The following is a 22,714-nucleotide window of genomic DNA, read 5'->3' on the forward strand; positions in this document are numbered from 1 at the left end:
GTGTGTGTGTGTGTGTGTGTGTGTGTGTAGCTGTGCAAGGTTGTGCAGAGGGTTGGTTGGAGTTCAAGGGAAGCTGTTACCTCCACTTTGCGGAGAGAAACACCTGGCCTGAGGCGGAGCAACGCTGTCAGGAGGTCAACGCCCACCTGGTCAGCATTGGCTCCCAAGAGGAGCAGCAGTTTGTCAATTGTGAGTAGCTCGTTGTGTGTTTCTGCCTGCTCCCGTGTGTTTTTGCTACAGTTAGGGTAATTATATTTCTCACCAAAATGTATGGGTTCTTCCTTGGCTCATGTTACACCCTTCCACCAAGTTTCATGAACATCACGCTAGTAGTTTTTCTGTAATCTTGCTGACAGACAGACAAACAAACAAACGGACAAACAGAAAACATATCCTCCTTGGCGGAGGTAAATATCTAACAGGTTGGGACGGTATAAGTAAAGGGGAGAATGTCTAACTTTTAAGAGCCATAAATGCTACATTGCTGGTCAGGTTTTGATGAAATAGGGAGGGATAATGTATGTTGTTACTACTACAGCCATTTGAAGGATGCAAGGATACTATAAGACATTTAAGCTCAAATATATTTTTCTTTGCAATGCAGCCAATGGCCAGGACTACCAGTGGATTGGACTTAATGACAAAGATGTGCAGAATGAGTTCCGCTGGACAGACGGCAGTCCTCTGGTTAGTTCGGTTGCTTAACAACTCTCTACATAATTTATCTTTCATATGTATTAATGATCCTCTTTGTAACGTCCATAGACCTTTGAGAACTGGAGGCCCAACCAGCCAGATAACTACTTCAACTCTCAGGAGGATTGTGTGGTGATGATCTGGCACGAGGGCGGACAGTGGAATGACGTACCCTGCAACTACCATCTTCCCTTCACCTGCAAGACTGGACCTGGTAGGCTATGGTTGGAATATGTATCTGGCCAAGAAGTGATTCTGGAACTTCTTTCCAGTAGGAACATTTTTATGGGATGTTGCATTACTCAATTGCGCAACCATGACCAAGACGAGATTAGTAACTACCAACTGTCACTTGGCGTCTGTTTATTAACAAACTGTTTAGTTTTGTGTTCTAATTGGTTGTCCGTCTTCTTTTTTTCAGCTACGTGCGGAGCTCCTCCTGAGGTGGAACACGGTCGGCCAATGGGCAGCGGCAGAGAGCGCTACCCCGTCAACTCCATAGTCCGCTACCAGTGTGATGCAGGCTACACACAGCGCCACCTGCCCGTCATACGCTGTATGCCAGACGGACAGTGGGAGAAGCCACAAGTGGAATGTACAGAAGGTGAGCTTGCAGGGATATGCTGACATATGGATTGACCATCCAGAATTAATTCCTTTTTTTAAACAATGGGGAATGCCCACACTCTACTGTTCAGACCTTTCAATAACCCAAAAAATTCCCTTTGGTCCTACAACCCACTAGTCCAAAATCCCTTTGTTTTGAAAAAATAAACCCTCTGCTCCAACATCCCATTATTCTGATAATATAGTCTTTTTATATAGGTTAGGATAGCCGATTAGTCAGGGGATAGGACCTGAACAAATGGGGTTACGTTAAGGGGAATTTGGGACACTAAATTACGTGCAAACCGGTGGATCAGGCTAGATAAACATATTAAATGTGTTATTAAGATAGAGAAAAGTAATTTCGCCTGTTAATGTTGATTCAAATTTTAGATTATGGGAGGGGATCCACACAAGCCTTGCTATATGGTCGGAACTATGGGATGTCGGAGCAGAGGGTTTATTTTTTAGAAACAAAGGGACGTCGGACTAGTGGGCTGTAGGACCAAAGGGAATTTTTCGGGTTATTGAAAGGTCGGAAAAATGGAGCGTCAGAGAAATGACACCAAAACAACATGCAACTGTGGCTCAGTTAATTTTAGCAGCATCAGCCAAAAACAACAAAACAGGAGGAAGTAAGAGCCCAACTGCCCCTCTATATACAGTATATAGTGGAAATGTTGAGTTCAAAACTAGCTTTTATCACATATTAGATCTGTTGGATCCAACCAAGTGTGTCGTCTCTAAAGCTGAATTTATAGTTGTGCATTGAGTGGTTACAGCGTAGCTTCAGAGCCTAAGTGCGTGGCCGCCATAGCTACACAATGATGTGATAATCATAGAAATGTAGACTTAGTAGTCTTCCCCTTAACACGGTAAGCCATTTCCACGATAAATCTGCTCACCTTGATCACCACTTGGTGTCACAGTAAATCTAAACAAAGCAATTGCATGGGTGAAGTTTCTATTAAGTAATGAGACAAGGCTAAGTTTAGTAGTCATCAACTAACCCCCCGAAAATTCGGGGAATTGCAAGTTCACGAATGTTATTTGTTTCTTGAAAAACACCACAGTGGAATGAGCCATCATAAGGACAGGTAATTAACACATTTACATTACATAGCAAGTGTAACCAGAAAATAGGCTGTAAACTGTGTAGTCTTGCATTGCCAGACCTTCCTCCACAGCACTGCGGAGGAGGATCTAGCTAGTGTACACATCACTCCGGGATAGTAGAAAAACGTGCTCTGGTAGGTTAGCATTTCTTTGAGCCAATCACAATTGTCTTGGGGGGAGCCAAGAGCTGGACTCAATAACGGAAATTGAAAAGTAATCCTCTAAGCCACACCACTCACAAGAGGCTCGTTCGAGATGAACTGCGCCTCGCCTGTAAAGTGGACGAGAGCAGGCGGTAGCAGCGGGGGGCGGTGACAAAAAGCTGCGGTAAAGTCGGACAGTTTCCAGCCGATTCCAGCCGCCTTCAGGCTGGACAGGAAGTGATGAAAACACAGTGGTGCGATTCCGATTTAATAAAATATAATCAGACCCTCATACCAGCTGGTACACAGTCTCCAGTTGTTTTAGTTATGACAGAGTAGCTGGCAAAGTGCTCTACATGCGACCTGCTGCTGATTTTAATTAACAACAGACTGGAGATGATCCGTGATCTGAACGGATTTATCTCTTTGACTTCTAAACGTCACTATCAGTCACACAACATGTGTTCTTTACAGAATAAGTCTTTAAATCAGACAAATAGCAATTAAAATCCCTCCGATTCAAAAACGATACAAAAGTTTATATAAAACGTCATCATGTTGTTAACCAATCAGGTGTTAAATCAGCTGAGAAGCCGGCGTTTCCCAGCATGCTCTGGGTCCGCCTGGCTCTTGCAGTCGGTGAAAAGCAACTGCGCCGCCTGCGTCTCAGAACTGCGGCCGCCTTGCTCTCGTGAGATTTCCGTTGCCCACGTGTGCATGACGTCAGAGCAAGTCGGGATCAAGTCGGACACAAATCTAACCGGCATGCAACGGGCGCCGATCGCCGGTGATCGATTCTGCGCAGACCTGGCTCATCTCGAACGAGCCTAAGGTAATTTATAAGTCTACTGGCAACTTGTGTTTACATGATGTCATCAGTATGCGTACCTTCTCTCTCCCCCAGCTGGTGCCAACAGCAACAGGCTACACAAAAGATCTCTCAGAAGAAGAAGTAAAGGGGTCAGCAGCCAACAGGAACAGAGGAAGCTGCTCTGAGCAGGAATGAAAAGGACATACAACAGAGAGTCACAAAGGACCCCCCTCTGTAAAGAAGCATGGACACCAATGTAAATGCCCGACCAAAAAGATAACTTTCCCTACCATGTACACACACACACACACACACACACACAGTGTAATTGACTGATGTTTTGGATCTTTGCATGTCACCTTGCACCTTCTGAAGGCAGTTTTTTTCTATGTATTTGTACGGTCTAATTTATAGCTGTGATCTAGTATTTGACAGCATTTTTTTCACTGCACATGATGACATTTTCTGCAATCAGTTGCCAGCACTGCACACAAAGGTAGATAAAATGGTCAAATAGTAGTTTTTATTTCTTTTATTGGGTCTCGAAGGACTACAATTACGTGCTTCCGACTGGTGAAACAATACTGTTTCTTATATTATAGACAAAAAAATCTCAAACCTTTTTGGTTCTGACCCCTGAAAATACAACAATGCATGTGTTACCTCTCCTAACCTACAATATAAAAATGGTAAAGTTAGGTTTTGTTTTACTTAAATAATCAGAAGAGGCCTCCAAAACAAAAAATCCAGGATTGCATAAAAACCCCAATCTGAGTAAACGCAAGGGGTAAAAGACATGCCAATACCTTGGTGATAAGCTATCTTTCAAGACCGCAACCTCAGGCTTGAGAGCTACTGTGCAAAAACATTACCACAGTATCAGACATACTGAAATGATTGTGTTGTTCCAATTGATGATGAATATAGAAATCCAAGTTCAAGACGTGATAAAAGTCACTGCAACAGACCTGGATTGAAATAATCAGCACTCGTGCACTTTTGGTAGTCTTCAGTCACTTCTGTGCTAATCATTTGAATCCAGTGCACCTTAAAGACACAAAAAAACAACAACTCATCTGTAGACGACACATTTCAAGCAACGGAATAACAAGTGAGATTTACAGTATGACGCTGAATGGGCTGATGGCTTTTCTGCCAGGACCAGGCTGTAAAAGAGCCACACCTAGTTTTGCATTTTGTGGTTATGTCTACGACTTCTCGATCGATGACTTCTGTCAGCACTGTCTGATGTAAGAATAATGCTTTTATGTGATTCAGTGTTTGCTGAATGAATGAGTTTCTCACTGTAAATATTCTACCATTCTCTGAACAGCAGGATCTGTCAACAACTCCCGCCGAGCAGACTCTTTAATTGTTTGATTATTTCATAATCAACCCATTTGTTGATTTGTTATTTTTATTATCAGGTAAGTTGCAGTTATGAGCTACTTATCAAGTGGGCATGACTTTTGATAGCCAGCTGAACATAAAGTATTAGACATCTTTAGGAAGGTTTCTGGCTTTGGTAATGTGACAGGGTCTTTAAACAGAAATGTCCTTCTTAAAACTTGAAGAATTTTACACTTTTAGGGAAAAGAAGCTGTAAAAGCAGTGAAAAATGATCATGAAAAATGATGAGAAAGAAGATGGAGACGGTTGAGGTGGCGGTTATAAAATGTTGACCATGACCTTTAAAAGGTCAAGATTGTTTTTCAACTCTGAAAGCAGATATTTGAGTCCGTATCTGACTTCTCACGGAACAACCACAACACACTCACACACACACACACACACACACACACACACACACACACACACACACACACACACACACACACACACACACACACACACACACACACACACACACACACACACAGAGTCAAACTGGTACTCTAATGGACACACACACACAATAAGGTAAAAACACTACAGAATGTGAAAGTGGATGCGTGAGCGTGACAACGTCACAAAGTGAAACACGTAGTTTACTCAAAGTTGGTCCATTTTGTACAAGTAAATAAATGAATGAAGGTGATTTGGACACTCCTGGTGTGTGCTGAAATTATGTTACTATTAAAACACAGGGTATGCTAAGATTTCAACTTGAAGCCAACGTTTGAGTGATTATGTGGAGACCAGTTGAAATAAAATCAGTGAGTCTGTATCAGTGTTTGGATTCTTCAACAAACCGATTTATCTTTTGACAAATAAACCAAAATATGTGTAACGTTGCACACATACACGTCTGTTGTGACTTTGTTCAGATCCCGAATTCTGATGTGAACATACAGTATGCTGTACTGTACCCAATAAAACTTGGAATCATCTGTCTCTGTGAAATGATTGTCCTTGTGTGCAAAACTATCATTACCTTTTTACCCAGGAGTTGTTCACATTTCATATTAAGGAACTGTTCTGTCTACCTCATGAATAAATCACACACTGAGATATTCTGGAAACATCCTCATCCTCCCCTGACCTGTTAAATTTGAGGTTTAACTTTCTAAGCCAGAGGCACAAACCTGGCATTTAGTTTGTTTTTACCTTCCTGTGGAACGAAACTGTGAAAAAACACTCAGTAAATAGCTCCTTCATCGGCCTCTACAGCGACTACCTTCATCACTACAGGCACTGCAAACAGATCTGCTCTGTGAGTGAAGCCTTGTGCGTATACAAGTACATATGTGGTTGCATTTATGTGGCGTGCCTGCGTAATCACACTGTACATGTTTGTACATTAATCTGATGTATGTGGCATGTGTGTGTGTGTGTCCACTCATGTTTGGCCAGCAGGTGTAAATAAAACCTGCTGGACATATAATCACTGGGGTTTCTGTTCACACGCGGATGTAGGAGGGTATAGCAATGTGTTTGACCCCACTCGTCTAGAAGTGCATCGTGCACCCAGACAGAGCGACGCTGTTTACAAACAGTGGCTGTTTTGTATGGGTCAGTAACCCATCTCACCTCTCTACCCTGGCATTCCTGTTTAAACCATAAGTGAAACTGTATCCCACCTTGAGAGCAACACCAGCCAGCGGGGGTTTATGAAAATCACTCGAAAACATCAGTGTTAATAATTATCAGGGGTTGTTTTCATGGTCAGGGTAAGGACCCTTAGGTTCAAATTTAGGTTAACCTTAACGCTACAGAAAAAGATAGACATTTTATACAATGGTGCGCTTCCGACAGTTTGTAGAAGATCCTTTCCTATTTCCACAAGACAATGCCCCCCATGTACAAATTCACAATTCGGTGTGGAAGAACTTGACTGGCCTGCATAGAGCCATGACCTCAAACCCATCCAACACCTTTAGGAGAAACTGGAACTGCGAGCCAGGCCTAAACTCCAAACATCTATGACGGAATGAGACCAAATTTCTGCAAAAAGGTTCCATCCTTCCCAAAAGAGCGGAGGCTGTGACAGCAGGAATAGGCCTACCTCAAAGTAGTTACAGTAAAACTGTTTTCTAACCATTTGCCTTAAATGGCAGTGAGTAATAAGGGGATTGCAGTTAACTCTGCTCTGCAATCGTCAACTAAGTAGGCCTAACTTATGAAAAAGCAATTCAATTCTGCAGCCATATTATAATTATTAAAAAGCGACCCTGCCTATATCTACCACCTGTTACCCTCAGAGAAGCCCATCAAAGACTTTAGACTTCTTCTAATGTCACATCAAGCTACAGTAAAATAGTGACAGAGGAATAGAGATGATTCTTTCCATGTGTTATTTATCCCAATTATTATATCCACAATAAAATAACTGCCATGGTTGTAATTAGGATTTTGTTGACATTAATGAACATAATAAAGATTTAAATGTCCAAGTTTTTTTCAAAATTGGGTGTGTACATAAGGGAACTTGTTTTGTTCAGTGCACCAAAGTTGTAGTGGGATTTAGTAATACAACTTGATTTTATAAATCAACTTTTTTGATAATATTGTTTCACGGTCACTGTTTCATTGCTGTTTTATTTGCCAGCTCAATAGACCTCTCTTGACAAACGGGTGTATCTAACAGCATTAATATTTGATTTAGTCCACTGAATGTACCAGAGCCTTGCTGTACCGTGCAGACTGGCACCCTGACATGGGGCACCTAAACGGAATGGAGCCATCTGTTATGTTATTATTAACATGGGCTTTTGCCGTCATGGCATGTCCAATTATAATTGATACTGCAAACAGTACTGACTAAAAAGGTTACTTAACCAATCAAAATACTAAACCAACAACTAATACCTTGAAAATAAAATTGCTCTGAAATACTTTTTTCAATCGTGTTGCATTAAAACAACTGGCAGACCTGCCACTCATTTTTTGAATTTGGTATAATTTACTGATTTACTGATAGTGGTCACAATAACCCTGACAAAGTGGCAATTGCTAAAACAGTATGGTCTAAAACTGGTCAATACAATCTGATCTCAATAAGCCGGAGCAGTTTGCTTTTTGTGCTTTATTGTGCTCTTTGTTGTGCTTTATGCAGTGGGAATTCCCAGTTAAAACAAAAGAGCATATGAGACATTATTCAGGCACATCTATAATGAGGGGTGAGATGTATTCCGAGTGACGCAGTCCAAACGAGAAGCTTGGAGCTTTTGGTCTTGTGAGGGTCACCTAGAGAGACAAAATGTCAATACAGGAACAAAATGCTAAATATTTGGGGCTTTGGTAGGGCCTTTGGGGTTTCTTACTCGCTCAGGATAGTGTGCACCAGGCCCTGGCGTCTTTGTGGTGTCACCAGGTGGGAAGTTGCGGCCTGTCATGCTGAACTGGGGAGATCTTTGGCTGTAAATACAAGGATCGACAACTTTGTAGGCAGCAGGGCCAGGAGTCTGGAAGGGAAACAACAGTGTGGAGAACAAAAGTAAATCACAGGATTTCTAGGTTGTTGGGGTCTTTAAGGAAATATTTTGTTTATGACATTCACATGTACCGTCTTCAGGTCCTCATGGAAGCTTCCAGTTTTGCTGCGGCCACAGATTGAGAAAGCGGGAGCTGCAGATGTGGTCACAGTTTTTTGCCCCAGCACTGGGGGAAGAGAGTAGGAGGCTGGACCTGCAGCATGAGCAACATGTTTATATTCTATGTGTCGTGAAAATTTGTAACCCACACATCAAAATAAGATGACAGCAAACACAATACGTCACCTGGTGTATTGATAATTCTGAGGTCTTTGGGCCTCCCAGACAGAGAATAAGCAGGAGCAGACCGGAAGACGGACTTCCCTGAATGCTCTGGTGAATAATAACCTGGAACACCAATGAAAGTTATAGAAAGACACTGTTGACAAGTAAACTCAAATGATCATAGTGTGCATCATGATAAAAGTGGCGTATTGTTTTGACAAAATCTTTTTAGATGTGTAAGGGGTTTGCTGACCTGGTCCAGGGGTCTGGAACAGTTGTGGCTCCCTTGGTCGGCTGCCGAAGGAAAATGCAGGACCGCCGACTTGGCCCACTCTGGTGATGTTGGAGGGGATTAGGTAGCTTGGTCCAGGGGAGCTCTCAGAGTTGTGAGTATGACGTGCCCCAAAGCTGAACATTGGTGCTTTGTATTTTGTAGGGTCATGGTTAGTATTACCTTTATGGAAGAAAACAAGGACAGATGTTGTCAGTCAGTTAGAATAATGATAATAATGAAAAAAGGCTTAATGGTCAATTTAACTATACCTGTGAGTCCAGGCAGTGCGTACTTGGGCCCTGGACTACCATATTGGGCAGCAATGGGCCGTCTTGGCTTGTGCGGCCTCCAAGTCCCAACCCAAGCGTCGTCTTTTGACATCCCCCTGTGAGAGAAATATATTGTGGCCAAAAGTATATTGATAAAGTAGCTTTTAAGTTATGAAGAAAAAGAATGAGAACTGGAGTAGTTCTTGTTGCCCCTTACACTCACTTGGAAGGGGAAACAACATTAAAAAAAAATGTCCTTAGAGTGTTTTGATGCACATATCCTTTAAATTAAAATTTAGCTAACAGATCTGTTACTTCAGGTTCTTTAGAGTCAATTCTGAACTTGATAAATATTTCTTAAGATCTGTGCTTCAAATTCCTGAGACTTTTTACAACAAGCTCTTAAAGAGGGTGGGTGGGTATTGTGGGAAAGATTTTGCTGTTGGAAATGTTATTTAGGTGCTGAAGGTAGTGATGGAAGTGCACCATTTAAACATTCTGCAACATTCTAAAAGGCTCCCCAGTGCGAGGTCACCAGGGACGGCAGTATTACCAGCCAATTCAATCAGTAGTTTTTGGATAACAATAACAATCAGCATCTTGTGCTTATTTGAGGTTAATGTGGAAAATACGTTGGTGCTGAAAACAATCACCAATGTGTTTCATAGACATACAGTACTCAAACCAATATTTCACAAAAATAGGAAAAAAAACTCCTCCTTTATCTGGTTTGTGTGATTGTTTTTGAATTCCATTGTCTAACAGATTTCAGTTTTAGTTCACTTTTACTATTACAGTATATAGTTAACTGATTTAAATATTTAGGGTGTAAAACATAACCACATTAAACCATGAGAGAAAAAAACATTAACTGCTTAAGTATAAATTAAATTCAGTAATGTTAAATAAAGCAGCAGGCTCGTTGATCATGAATCATTTCACTGGCCAGTTTAACCTACTGGTAGCAATTTCTGTAACTAACAGCTAACGTTACACAGCAGTAGTTCACTTTCACTTATTTAAATATATTTTTGGCAAACTACTAAGTTATATGCTGGAATATATTGGTCATTTAACTAATGCTAACGTTACACCAAAACCAATGAACACATCATACGTCTACAGCAGCCTGTAACAAAACAAAATGTCTACCAAGTGCATACAAATTAGTGACTCACTTTCTCTTAAGATCCGTTTCTGACTTAAAATAACAGGGTAAATAATTTTACCTCGTAAATATGCTGATCCTGCTCTGATTGTCAGCTCCCCGGAACCCACCATGTGCACTGAACCCAGACCCAGATTGACTTATCCTTGTCAACTTCACTCTGCAACGTTGCCATGGAGACAACTTTTTGACAATCATGTTTAAGTATGAATGTGAGTGTGAACAGTGCAGGTCAAGTAAAGGAATTCCCAATACTGTATGTCATTACAGAAAACACAGAATCCAGATGGTGTATTTATCATAAAAGTTGGAGGGACGTAGAGACGATTGGTAGTTCCGGTACCAGGGTCGGGGTTCGTAGACTGGGGGTGACGGAGGGCAGACTCCACTTCCCAAGCCAGGGAGGCGATGAGACAGGAACGGGGAAGGATGAAGTCAGGAGGGTTCTCAGGGTCATTGGGGGAGTGGAGACGGGACAGCGCATCGGGCTTGGTGTTGCGGGACCCAGGACGATAGGACAGAGTGAAGTGGAACTGGTTGAAGAACAGGGCCCACCTAGCCTGGCAGGAGTTGAGTCTTTGGGCGGTGTGGATGTATGAGAGGTTTTCATGGTCTGTCCAAACATGGAAGGGCTGTTGGGCGCCCTCAAACCAGTGTCTCCACTCCTCCAAAGCTAGCTTGACGGCTAGCAGCTCCCGGTCCCCTACACCGTAGTTATGTTCAGTGGGGGAGAGGCATCTGGAAAAGAAAGCACAAGGGTGGAGTTTCTGGTCCGAGTGGGAGCGCTGGGACAGAGTGGCCCCCACCCCCAAGTCTGAGGTGTCCACCTCCACCACGAACTGAAGGGATGGGTCAGGGTTGATGAGAACGGGGGCAGAGGTGAACCTTGACTTAAGAAGAGAAAAGGCTGCAGCGGCTTCTGGAGACCAGACAAAGGGAACCGAAGGGGAGGTAAGACGGGTGAGAGGAGCGGCCACAGAGCTGTAGTTGTGGATGAACCGTCTGAACTCACATTCCTCCGCCTTGACGAATGGTCTGTTCTCCAGGAAACACTGCAGCACCAACCGGACGTGCTCAGAGTGTTGGACTGGGTCACGGGAGAAGATCAGAATTTCGTCTAGGTGGACAACAACAAACCGATGTAAGTAGTCGCGGAGTACATCGTTCACCAGAGCCTGGAAGACTGCAGGAGCGCGTTAGTGAGACCAAAGGGCATAACTTAGTACTCATAATGAACCAGCAAGGTATTAAACGCAATCTTTCACTCGTCCCCCTCCCGAATCCGCACCAGATGATGAGCGTTCATAAGATCAAGCTTAGTGAACGTGGTGGACCAGGAGAGGGACTCGTAGACTGAACCAATAAGAGGCAAAGGACATTTATAACGACAGTGATTGCATTGACCGCAAAACTCAAGGAAAGTACAAGTACCTTAAAAATTTTACTTAAGTACAGTGTTCAAGTAAATGCACCTAGTTACTTTCCACCACTGCAAAAGCATTGCAACATGCTCACATTGACAATGCTTACATGTTGATGTTTAGCACGTTCACAGCGTTCACTATATTAGTTTAACATGTTTAATGTTAAATTGAGCTTTAGTTTGAGTTTATGTGACAATTTAGCTACATTAATGTAATTTTACAGTCATGGCTTAGAAACAATAGTCATTTAAAAGCCTGGATTCCCAGATCCGGATCACCACCAACCCCCTCATCAGTTGTGGTTTGCCCTAAAATGAACTCCTCATTCTGGGATATATCGATGTGCTCGTCCTCCTCCAAACTTTATTCGTACCTACTTTTCTTAGCATTCACAAACCAACATTACCATATGTTTGAAACTCCTAATACTACAAACGACAGATGATGTGATGACTCATGTGTCTTTCACATTATCGGACTTAGTCATGAAACGAGAACACTATTTTCACATTTGTCACAAAAAGAGGTTAAATTAGCTCAATTAAAACATCTTTGGTTAGGTTTTCAGTTAAGGTTTTAAATATTTGCATCTTCACTCATCATCATTGACGAAGAATACCTTGAAATAGTGCTTTGTCTCAGTGAACCGCTCACGCTCAATCCTTCTCTCTCTCTCTCTACTACCCTGCATTCTGTCTTCATTACCACATGTGCTTTGAAAGAAAATATCCATGATGGCTTAAAAAAAGAAAAAAGAAAAAAAAGGGCTTGCGTCCTTGCCTTGGATTTCCTCTTTAGCCACAATGCTATCCACCACTTTTTTCCAGACTGAAATTTTTCAACAGCTATGGATTGCCAAGAAATCATCAGAAGTCATCTAAAGTTTTTAAAGTAATGTATGGTTCCAAGAAGATGAACATTGACGATGATACTGACTTTGATTGTTGTTTTGGGTAAAATGTCTCCACAATTATTGAATTGATTGCCGTGAAATTTGGTAGAGCCATTCATTGTCCCCTTAGGATGAATTGTAATAAATTTGTTAATTGCATGACTTTTCATCATCAGGTCAAAGTTTACTTTATTCATTGAAATACCTCAACATCCACTAAATGCATCGGCATAACACTTCACACATTCACGGTTCCCAGAGGATGAATCTAGCGGGTGAAATGACTCAACAACTATTGAAGGGATTGCCATACTTTTTGGTACAAATCATCAGTTTTAATAACTTTGGGGATCCACTAACTTTTCAAACTTTAAATTTTTTCAATATTTAGATTTATAACTAAATACCAGCAAAACTAATGACATACCACTTAGCCCAGCTACACTTTGTGATAAGCTCTAGTTAACTTGCTAAGCTAAGGTGTGGAAAATAGAAAACATTATACCTGCTGAACATCAACATGTAAGCACAGATTACCTGCGCAACCTGGTTTATGACCTTCATATATTAAGTATTAATTTTTAAGAATATCTTAAAGTGATTGTTTTTAAAATTCGTTAATAAACTGTTTACAGGGGGGCCTGGGTCGCTTACCTGGTAGAGCGTGTGCCACATGTACAGATGCTCTGTCTTTGCCGCAGCAGTCGCAGGTTCAATGCCAGCTTGTAACCATTTGCTGCATGTCATCCCCCCTCTCTCCTCTTATAAGTATAAGCTATCCTGTCAAATAAAGGCCTAAAAATGCCAAAAACATGATCTTAAAAAAAACTCTCAGAAGACTAAATGAAACCATGCAGAAGACAAGCAAATACATCTTGATTTACGGATTTCAGTGCTGTAGGACAATTGCTTTATTCCCTAATAAAATTAAACGTAAAGTTTTAAGAGGCAGCAAGATAAGCATCTAAAACCCTTAAATCTGTTAACGGCTGCAGCCCCCCGTCCCAGATGAAAGGTTTTGGCCTGGGGCCCCAAATACCAGCAGCCCCTCTGAACTGCTGGGTGACTGTGGTGTTCGAAGAGGTGTAATTTCTGCAAAGCGGCAACATTTAGGTCCAGAGAGGCCAGTGGAGCTTGGACCTGGAGCCCAGAGAGACCACGTGAAAGAGGAAGAGATGACTCTGTGTGTTGATGTTTGTGGTTTGACTGAAGAGCCAAGCAGGTGATCGTGTCAGTTTGTGAAGAGAAAGAGGAAGAGATGACTGTGTGCCTCATATAAAAAATGTCTCAAAAGTGGTGTTTTAATTACTTTGTAGAAAATGGTACAAATGCTTAGACATATATGCTGAAAAACAAATGATACATGTAACGAAACACTGTTTCTTCTTCCACAATGGATGTCAACAATATAGTTTAAATATTACAACAATACAGATACTCAATCATAACTCTCCACCATAGAGCACTACTCTTAATCACCCAGAAAAATGAAAAAGAGATGCATTACACTTAATAAAATGGGATACACAAACATTTCAGGAGACAAACAAAGACTCTAGTATATTTCACAGTGTTAGAAAGACAGAAAGAGTAACCTTCAGTTAGTAAGAGTACAATCGTGGACCAACTGGACAGATCTGACAGGACAATAATGAGAAACACCCCCCACTTCCTCAACCATCAAGGTGCCTTTTAGCAAGGCACTTAACCCAGAAGTTTGTGGTTGTAGTATGAAGCTCCCAAGATTGAATGTTTAAATGTTCTGACGAGCACAGCAGAAAACAGACAACGTCAATGGTGTGTTGAATAAATAGAGGGTAGGTAAAGGATTGAGGTACGGTTGGGGAGCAGTGATTTAATTTGAGTATGAAGATCACAGCCCTTTGCTGTGTGTTATCCCCCGTTTACGGTCCTTCTTGAGCTATCAAAAAGGCAATAAGAAACTGTGGCAAAGAACTTGGAGCAACATTAGCTTGATTTGACCTGTGAGGGAAAACTTGCAGCAAAAAATTACTGAATCTACAAACAAACTTATGGGAATGTGATATATTTTTCTGTTGTTAGACACTATACACTAAATGGCCAATAAAATGTGGACACCCCATATAATAATAATACTACTCATGGATTGTTTTCATGGTCAGTTAGTACCCTTAGGTTCAAATTTAGGTAGATAAAAAGATATTTTCTACAATGGTGCGCTTCCGATAGTTTGTGGAAGGTCCTTTCCTATTTCCACAAGACAATGCCCCCCATGTAAAAAAATTCAGAATTCGGTGGGGAAGAACTTGACTGGCCTGCATAGAGCCATGACCTCAAACCCATCCAATGACGAAATGAGACCAAATTTCTGCGAAAAGGTTCCAAAATCTTGAAGCAAGCCTTCCCAGAAGAGCGGATGCTGTTACAGCAGCAAAAATAATGCCCATAGTTTTAGAAAGAGATGTGGGTGTAATGGTTGTGTCCACATACTTCTGGCCATATAATGTAAATATTTTGTACAAATGGCATTGCATAATGGATGCTTATAGTTTAACAGTTGTTGACTGGTAGTTGAGTTCAACACTGATCAGTTACAGTCTTATGGAGGTGGAGAGCAATTAACCCACATGACATCAAAATATCTCAGTAATGAACAAACTGGCTAACTGCTAATTAGCTTCCAGGCTACAGCCAAGGCTAACCTCTCAAGCAGAGCTTGGACCAGTGCTGCAGGTTTGTTTGTCTCTTGTGTTGTGGGGAAAGAATCTACCGATAACAGTAGACACCAAATTTCAGGTATAAAGGGGGGAACCCAAAACTACGCACCCCTGGTTCTGGTGGGCCGCAGTTAGCTCGGGCCTTTGTTATAGGATAACGGACACTCCCATCAGCCAACCATCCGGCATCACAGCGGTCCAATCCCATCAGCCTCCAGGCTGCGTACAGCTGGCCCACTTTGGCAATTTGACATCCATCACTGGCACAAGCCTGGACCGCTTCTGTAAAGTTGAGCTTGGTCTGGTTGTTTAAGAAGTACACAGTCCCTAACACAGAAAAGAATCATAAGTGAAAAGATTTTCATATAGCGATGTATTTTCTGTAGGTTCAAAACGTGCAGAAACACTCATACTGACCCTTGACCGAGGCAGAGAAACAGAAAGCATCATAGCGGTAGAGAAGGCGATGCCGTTGTCCGTAGCTGCGCAGACCAGGAGCTATATCCACGCCCCCGCAGCCGTCACGTGGGACTGTGATTGGATACTGCACTGTGCCATCAGCCAACCAGCCAGCATTACACCAGTCTAGCCCCTCCTCCCACGCTGTGAAGAGTTGCTCAAACGTAGCCAGAGTGGCCTCCTGATCCTGGCATGCTTGTTGGGCCCCAAAGAAGTTAAACTGGTAGCGTCCTTTCTTAGAGTAGTAGGGGAACACCACGCCTATATCGGGAGGAGAAGTGTCTTATAACAGTTAATTCTATCTTTTTATGGTTACACTAACAATATATAGGCAGGCAACCTGGTGGTTAGAGAGACTGCCTTATTACCAAAGGGGCTCATGTCTGACACCTCGCTGCTGCTGCTGCTAGCCTTGTCTGTACACATATATGTTTCCCATTAAATAATACAATAATAGCGTGTTCTTCGACTTTATTTTGATGATATTTTTGTGTTTGTACATTTGTTTGCACATATTTCAATATATATTTTTACAATTCCCTTTCCTGATGTTATAAAGTCCATGTTATTATTGTATCAGAATCCAATTGAAATACAATTTAAAAACATCTATTTTGCTATTTCGTGTTTTCTGAGACGTGGGTGTCACGCAGGCTGTGTGCAAGCTCTAACCTGTTAACATGGGAGCCGAAATAAAAAATGGACACGCCACGCCGCTATAACACTCATGCCAGGCAGACAGTGTGCAGGAAGCCTTATGCACGATAAAGCAGAACTTTAAGGCACTACATTGTTACCCGTATAGGGATCCTGTGTCAAAATTAACATGGTGCATATTAAATAAGTGTTTAACCAAATTACAACAAATAAGTGGTCAATAGGGGCCCATCATGGATACATCATAAAAAATGGAAGGCTGATCTTTGAAGATGGCACCCATTCATCTGAATGAAAATTGCTCTTCCAGCGCATAAGACTAAATGCTTTCTGGTTTGCTTTCAGCCTACTGCACATGAGCATTAGTGTTTCCCATTTAAAAACAGCTTTTCTGTTTCTGCTTTTCTGTTTTACATACATAAATCCTTAATGGTTTAATTATTGTCACCTGTCAACAGTTTTAAAGACATGTCTTTTAAAATGTTGGTTTATGTTAAAAATGTTTTTCAGGCCATAATGTTCTCTTAATACATCATACATACAGTGATGCAAATGGCCACTGGATTAAATTGACGCTGTATCAGTTTTTGTTTTTTTTTATCCATTGGCCCCACAGATTGTTTTTTACTAGTGGGCCTCCTAGTGGATCAATCCAGCAGTGTCTGAGTGTATCTACTTCAAGTGCTTTATACTTTATTAAACTCCAGGGGGAAGCTGTTTCATCAGGTTCCATCTTGAATGAGCCAATCCCTGCCACATTGTACAGGAAAGTAGAAAAGCTTTGTGCCCAAAAAAAACATTAGGCTACTATCACAAGACCTTTTAGTTGACATCTCTCTATCTTCTTCAAAATATTTTGAAACCGACTCACTTCACATAAGATTTCACCCTCATCACTTCCTAATGTCCAGTCAATGCTACTGAAACATTTCTGATTAACACGCACGTATGCGCACACGCACACACACACAGACACACACTTTTCTCACCTCGTAGCTCCAGCTCCACCGTCACACTCTCGTCCTCCAAGCCATCAATCACCTCACATCGGTATCTGCCGGTGTCGTTGAGTTGCAGCTCATTTATCACTAGGGACATATCCCCTGGTGCCGAACGTCGCAAGCGCACGCGGCCCCTGAAGCTGCCATAGCTGCGGTGACGGTTGCCCATGGCGACCATAACCTCAGTTTCCCTGGCGAAGGCTTCGGGGGAAGCAGGTGCATGTATGGTGTTGGCAGGCAACCAGGACCATTTGACCCGGGTCCTGCGTGGTGCGGACAGTTCAGGCTCGTAGTGGTAGTGACAGGGGAGGGTGACGGTGCTCCCCCTGGTGGCCGACACTGAAAGCTGCGGGGAATCCACGTGGAGGCGAATCCCGTTAAAATAGACTAAAAAAGACACAAACACCGGAAATGCCACCTGTGTTAAACATTCGAATCTTAACTTTGTTTTCTACGTTTGATATTGATGATGATTTAAAGCTAAAGTGCTCTGGTCTGTGTGGAAAGGTAGTAGGCCTACTGAGCTGGTCAGGTAGCCTTATGGGTTAGTCTATTTGCATGGGATGTGACTGGTGTATTGGGTCAATCCATGAATCGTATTTTGTGGATTAACCCACCCCGGAATTAACCTTTTTAACAGCAGATATTTTGAATTGTAACAGCAGGAAAAGCATAGCTGTAACTAATAACAATAATGATGGCTCCATTTAGGTCCTGCTAAACCATGCATGTGAGCCACAGTGCACTAAAATACAAACACACACACACACACACACACACACACACAACATGAATGTATAAGTATTGATTTTAGTAGTAACACTTGTGCTCTCCCTGCTATGATAAAATGCTTGCTGTAAAAAAAGGTCTTCCACATTTATTACTTATTATTGCCTATATATACAGTATATATATAAACTGTATATACTGCACACACACACACACACACACACACACACACACACACACACACACACACACACACACAAACAAAGTGTACTTACTTAACTGTTTGTGGCAACAAAAACCAATAAACAACCACAGATCAGAATCATTTTTCCTATTTTTTCCTATACAGTTTATTATGTTACATGTAAAAGTAAAACTACACAAGTATTAGAATCAAAATATAGCCTACTACAAAAGTAAAAGTATGCAGAATAGCCAATAATATACATTATATCACTGGATTATAATTAGCAATGCAGCAATTTGGCAGCTAAAAGTTGCATCTGGTAATGTATGCTTTACTGCCTGGTAGATGTTCATTACAGATAGTGAATGAAACCGATGAGCAAAACAGTCGTACAATCTGTCATTGTGTTAGTTCCGACAGACAAACAGGGGACCTACTCTCTCCGTTTCCGTTCCCGTTGCTGATGTCCTGGTAGTGAAAGCCATTGTTGTACCCGGGGTTCCAGCCCTGGCCGCCGGGCAGCAGCAAGTACAAGCAGACGGCCAGCAGGGGGCGCAGTAGACTGAGCATGATGCTGTTCTCTGCTAAATCAAGGACCAGAAGACACACTGAGCTCTTTATTATCTATTTAGCTGTGACATATAGGGGCTGACTGAGGATGACTGAGGATGTTGCGAAATCACACATTGTTTGGATAAAAACATATAAACTGAAGCTCAAAGTTGTTTGTCACACCGATTACGTCTCAAAGTAACTGCAATAACTTTAGTTTGGCTCAAGGGAGACAGCAACGACCTGATAATCCAATTCCACAATGAAAAAAAGTTCCCTGTGTCAGCACTTTGTTGTTTTTGTTGTGTTTAGTGGGATTATGGTTGTTCTACAGTGCTGCTCATGAGTATGGGAACCCCTGGTTAAGTTGACTAAAAAGAGGAATAAAAAAATAATCTTTTGGAAATGTATCTTATTGTCTTAATTAAAAAATGAGGAAAAATCTAACCTTTAAGGACACCAATTTTCTTTGTGACTGAATATTGTAACGTACATAAATAAATGTTATTCCTTAAAATACATAGGGGACACCCCTTTGTTAAATTCCCATTGAGGCAGGAAGATTTCTATTTTTAAAAGCCAGTTATTTCATGGATCCAGGATACTATCCATCCTGATAAAGTTCTCTTGGCCTTTGGAATTAAAATAAGCCCATATCATCACACACCCTTCACCATACCTAGAGATTGGCAGGGGGTACTTTTCATATAATTATCTCTCAATGCAAATCAAACCAGCTATTAGGCTAACTGAAATTAAACCAACATCTACTTAGAAAAAACACTTTAAAAAAATGCAATGCAATGTGATGACTAGTGATGCATTACAGCAAAGGCTACAGTGGATCGATCCTACGTCTTCTAGATACGTTTCGGTCATTCACAAACGTCGAAAATGTACGTTTAAAATCTCCAACTACTTTTCTTCGCAGTTTCCTCTCCCCTTAGAAGTGTAGCCACATTCTCTAAACGTTTCAATAAATTATAGCATACTAATTAACGTTAATAGTAGGCCTATGTTTTATTTTTTATTTGAACGTATTTCTACAGCCTACATCTAGCCTATATGAGTCGTACTCAAGTAGGGTAGCCACCATAACATCGTCTTAGAATGTAACCTCACAGCCAGCTTAATAAAACAGAAAATAAGAAAGTAAGCGAACTACCTCCGGCTTAAATCTTCCTTGTGAACGTCTGTTTATGGAAAATAAAAAGTTGTAAAAGTCACTCACAGATTAGCAGTTGTCCGAGCAGTGTGTCTTCAGCTCATCTCCTCCTCATCCTCTGCTCTGCTCACCGGACCCGGGCACTCAGAGAGAGCGCGCGCGTGACGTCACGGGACGAGGCATCCCCTTTGAAGTAAACAGTGACCTCATCATACACGAGCCCACACAGCAGATTGGCAGCTATTCTGATCGTTTAAGTCATTTTTCATGCGTAAATGCAAAATAGATTTGATGGTTTTAGCTTCAAAAATATAATTGTTGGAATAATTTGTATTTATTTAAATAGTTTTGAGGTTTGGACTCTTGGTTGGACAAAACAAACATTGTGAAGGTGTCACTTTGCCCTCTACGCAACTGGCGACATTCCTATTTCAGAATTTTTACGAAACCAAACAATCAATTGAATAATGGAAAAAATAGTGAGACGGATTAATCTATAATAAAATACAACCTGCAAATCAAATAATCTAATGATGTGATATATAATAGTATTACGGTCACAGGGGACATTGTTCTGCATGGAGTAATTTTAATACCTTACTTAGGCTACTTATTTTTAATAATTGTGACATGAAGGATAACAGTCTAAAACTAACTAACTGAAACAAATACCTGTACAGATACTAATACCACATCACCACATCTTGCACACAGATGCAACCTGAATTCTATTAGCATCAGTGTTTAAATTGAATGAGGGTCAGGTCAAACCAGTTGACCCCTTTCTTGACCTCATCTCCTCCCATTAAAAATTTAGCAAGCATCAATGATGTTCTCTGTTTTAACGTTTTTTTTATTTATTATGCATTTGATGACAAGACAAAAACAGCTACATCTCATTCATCCAAAGTGCAAATATGAAGCTTAAACATGCTGTAGCTTCATGTAAGCAAACAGTAATACCCTGGTAATTTGACTAGGTTTAGGGCATTTAACAGCTAAGGAAAATCCTAATGAACGGTTAACAATGGAACAAAGCAGGTGTTAGGTGTGCCTTTTCTCAGGATGATGCAACCCAGAATGACCCGATTCTGACCATGGAGCTTTAAAATATAAATGAGGGATGACACTTAAGTGTTTTTTAACCTGTATTTGTCATTGTAAGCATTGGATTGAAACAAACTCTAAATCCTTAAAATGTTAAATTTTGTTCATGTGAAATACAGCACGTTTCTAATAACAAATAACTGAGATTTATAGCAGGTTAAGTGAAAAACAATGTCAAGTGTTAAGTGTAAAAGTGTAAATGTTACTCTTTAAAAACAGCAAATAATGTCAAAGCCGTCCAACTTCTGTATTGTTGCGGCTGACAGAGCATATTCCATGCCCCCTGTTTTGACATGGCCTCAAGTAACACGGCAAATATTGCCACATGGACTCATATTTCAGTCAGTAATTGAAATAATAGCAGCCGTGGTGGAAAACAATTCCAGTTCTCCTCTGGGGCTGGAGAGAATGTGCTGCTGCTTTATCTGAGTGAAGGTTGGTTAGCACGGTGCAGATGGAAGCTGCCCTCCTGACACGAGCACATAGTGAATCCTGAAGCTGTAGATATTATTGTCTGGCATCCCCCGGAAGAGCCACAACACTCTGAGTCCCACAAGTGAAAAGTCTTAAGCCTCGCTGAGTCCTGCACGCAATGCTTTCCTCTGTGGTCAGCCCTCTGCAGCCACTGATGTTTTTCTTCATGACTTGACTGACACCGAAGACCGGCACTATTTCAGCAGGGTGGGGGGAGGCCACCACAATGTTGAGGGTTTCATTTTTTATCACTGCTGTGGTCACTAATCAAGGATACCGTTTGTGTATTTACCGCATTCAAACATGAAGCATGGAACATGAAGTTGCATTACACCAAATACTAATTCCAGTGTAACAATACAGCCACGCGAGCAGCTCTGTCAACACAGCGATGCATTGAACTACAGTGGTGAAAAAAAGAATTAGTCATATCTCTTACTTAAGTCAAAGTAGCAATGCCACAACAACAAATGCTACAAGTAAAAATCCTGTATTGAACATTTTACTTTACTAGTCTAAGTACAATAGTTATTACCATCACAATATACTCTAAGTACCAAAAGTAAAAGTACTCTAAAGGCAGAATGGCCCATTTCAGGAAAAAAAAGTTAAAAAGATTACTTTTTGGGGCTTTTCTGCCTTTATTGGACATGACAGCTAGATGAGAAAGGGGGGAGAAAGAGGGGGAGGGCATGAAGAAAAAAATTGTAACAGGTCAGACCTTAAACCATGGACCTCTGCTTTGAGGCAAAACCCTAGGTATATGTGTGCCTGCTCTACCAACTGAGCCAAGCCGGCCACTATATATATATATTTTTTTTTTTTTTGCTGAGAATGCTACTGTAACAAAGGAATTTCCCCGCTGTGTGATGAAGAAAGTATTATCTTATCTTATTTATAAACAGAATAATTCCCTCTGAATTGTAATGGGGTGGAAGTCTAAAATAGCCATTGCAAAAGCACTGCAAAAGCATTGCAACATGCTCACATTGACAATGCAGTGTTCACTATATTAGTTTAACATGTTTAATGTTAAGTTGATCTTTAGTTTGAGTCTATGTGATCTTTTAAACAATTTAGCTACATTAATGTAATGTTAGAGTCATGGCTTAGAAACAATAGTCATTTAAAAGCCTGGATTCCCAGA

At 41.2% G+C, this 22,714-nt stretch overlaps 3 protein-coding genes across 6 annotated transcripts in view; 1 reads left to right on the forward strand and 2 right to left on the reverse strand.

Annotated features, from left to right (window-relative positions):
- acanb (aggrecan b) overlaps positions 1–5,134 on the forward strand; it is a gene marked incomplete in the record, with an annotated part of 16,745 nt that extends 11,611 nt beyond the window's left edge. Inside the window, 5 exon segments of the mRNA XM_032524007.1 lie at positions 31–189; positions 605–687; positions 766–910; positions 1,118–1,300; positions 3,466–5,134. Of these exon segments, the coding sequence (XP_032379898.1) occupies positions 31–189; positions 605–687; positions 766–910; positions 1,118–1,300; positions 3,466–3,557 (662 nt within the window).
- A 2,687-nt stretch (positions 5,135–7,821) lies between these two features.
- LOC116693979 (outer dense fiber protein 3-B-like) lies at positions 7,822–10,386 on the reverse strand. 2 transcript variants are annotated; one of them, XM_032523367.1, is made up of 7 exons: positions 10,283–10,386; positions 9,054–9,169; positions 8,764–8,964; positions 8,532–8,633; positions 8,318–8,439; positions 8,076–8,216; positions 7,822–7,998 (listed from the first exon to the last, which is right to left on the reverse strand). In XM_032523367.1, exons 2-7 carry the CDS (start codon positions 9,163–9,165, stop codon positions 7,906–7,908), a joined length of 771 nt encoding a protein of 256 aa, XP_032379258.1. In that variant the 5' UTR covers positions 9,166–9,169; positions 10,283–10,386; the 3' UTR covers positions 7,822–7,905. The 2 variants fall into 2 exon arrangements, with proteins under 2 accessions (XP_032379258.1, XP_032379259.1); XM_032523368.1 differs by having other exon boundaries at positions 10,232–10,374.
- Positions 10,387–13,822: 3,436 nt separating this feature from the next.
- Positions 13,823–20,141, reverse strand: hapln3 (hyaluronan and proteoglycan link protein 3). 3 transcript variants are annotated; one of them, XM_032523365.1, is made up of 5 exons: positions 20,053–20,141; positions 18,707–18,853; positions 17,342–17,740; positions 15,654–15,956; positions 15,286–15,563 (listed from the first exon to the last, which is right to left on the reverse strand). In XM_032523365.1, the coding sequence occupies exons 2-5, from the start codon at positions 18,837–18,839 to the stop codon at positions 15,286–15,288; spliced, it is 1,113 nt and encodes a 370-aa protein (XP_032379256.1). In that variant the 5' UTR covers positions 18,840–18,853; positions 20,053–20,141. The 3 variants fall into 3 exon arrangements, with proteins under 3 accessions (XP_032379257.1, XP_032379256.1, XP_032379255.1); XM_032523364.1 differs by having other exon boundaries at positions 18,707–18,850; positions 20,053–20,139; XM_032523366.1 differs by lacking the exon at positions 20,053–20,141 and having other exon boundaries at positions 13,823–15,563; positions 18,707–18,839.
- Between the last annotated feature and the right edge of the window lie 2,573 nt (positions 20,142–22,714).

Source organism: Etheostoma spectabile, chromosome 8 (genome assembly GCF_008692095.1).
Source record: "Etheostoma spectabile isolate EspeVRDwgs_2016 chromosome 8, UIUC_Espe_1.0, whole genome shotgun sequence".
Lineage (NCBI taxonomy): Eukaryota > Metazoa > Chordata > Actinopteri > Perciformes > Percidae > Etheostoma > Etheostoma spectabile.

Coding starts and splice junctions, on each gene's coding strand:
- LOC116693979 (XM_032523367.1), bottom strand. CDS start 9,165: ATGTCAAAAGACGACGCTTGGGTTGGGACTTGGAGGCCGCACAAGCCA. Junction 8,634..8,763: donor GTTCCAGACCCCTGGACCAG/GTCAGCAAACCC, acceptor TTGGTGTTCCAG/GTTATTATTCACCAGAGCAT. Junction 8,217..8,317: donor TCCATGAGGACCTGAAGACG/GTACATGTGAAT, acceptor TTTCCCTTCCAG/ACTCCTGGCCCTGCTGCCTA.
- hapln3 (XM_032523366.1), bottom strand. CDS start 18,839: ATGCTCAGTCTACTGCGCCCCCTGCTGGCCGTCTGCTTGTACTTGCTG. Junction 17,741..18,706: donor CGGGAACGGAAACGGAGAGA/GTAGGTCCCCTG, acceptor TGTCTTTTTTAG/TCTATTTTAACGGGATTCGC. Junction 15,564..15,653: donor TTTCTCTGCCTCGGTCAAGG/GTCAGTATGAGT, acceptor TTTCTGTGTTAG/GGACTGTGTACTTCTTAAAC.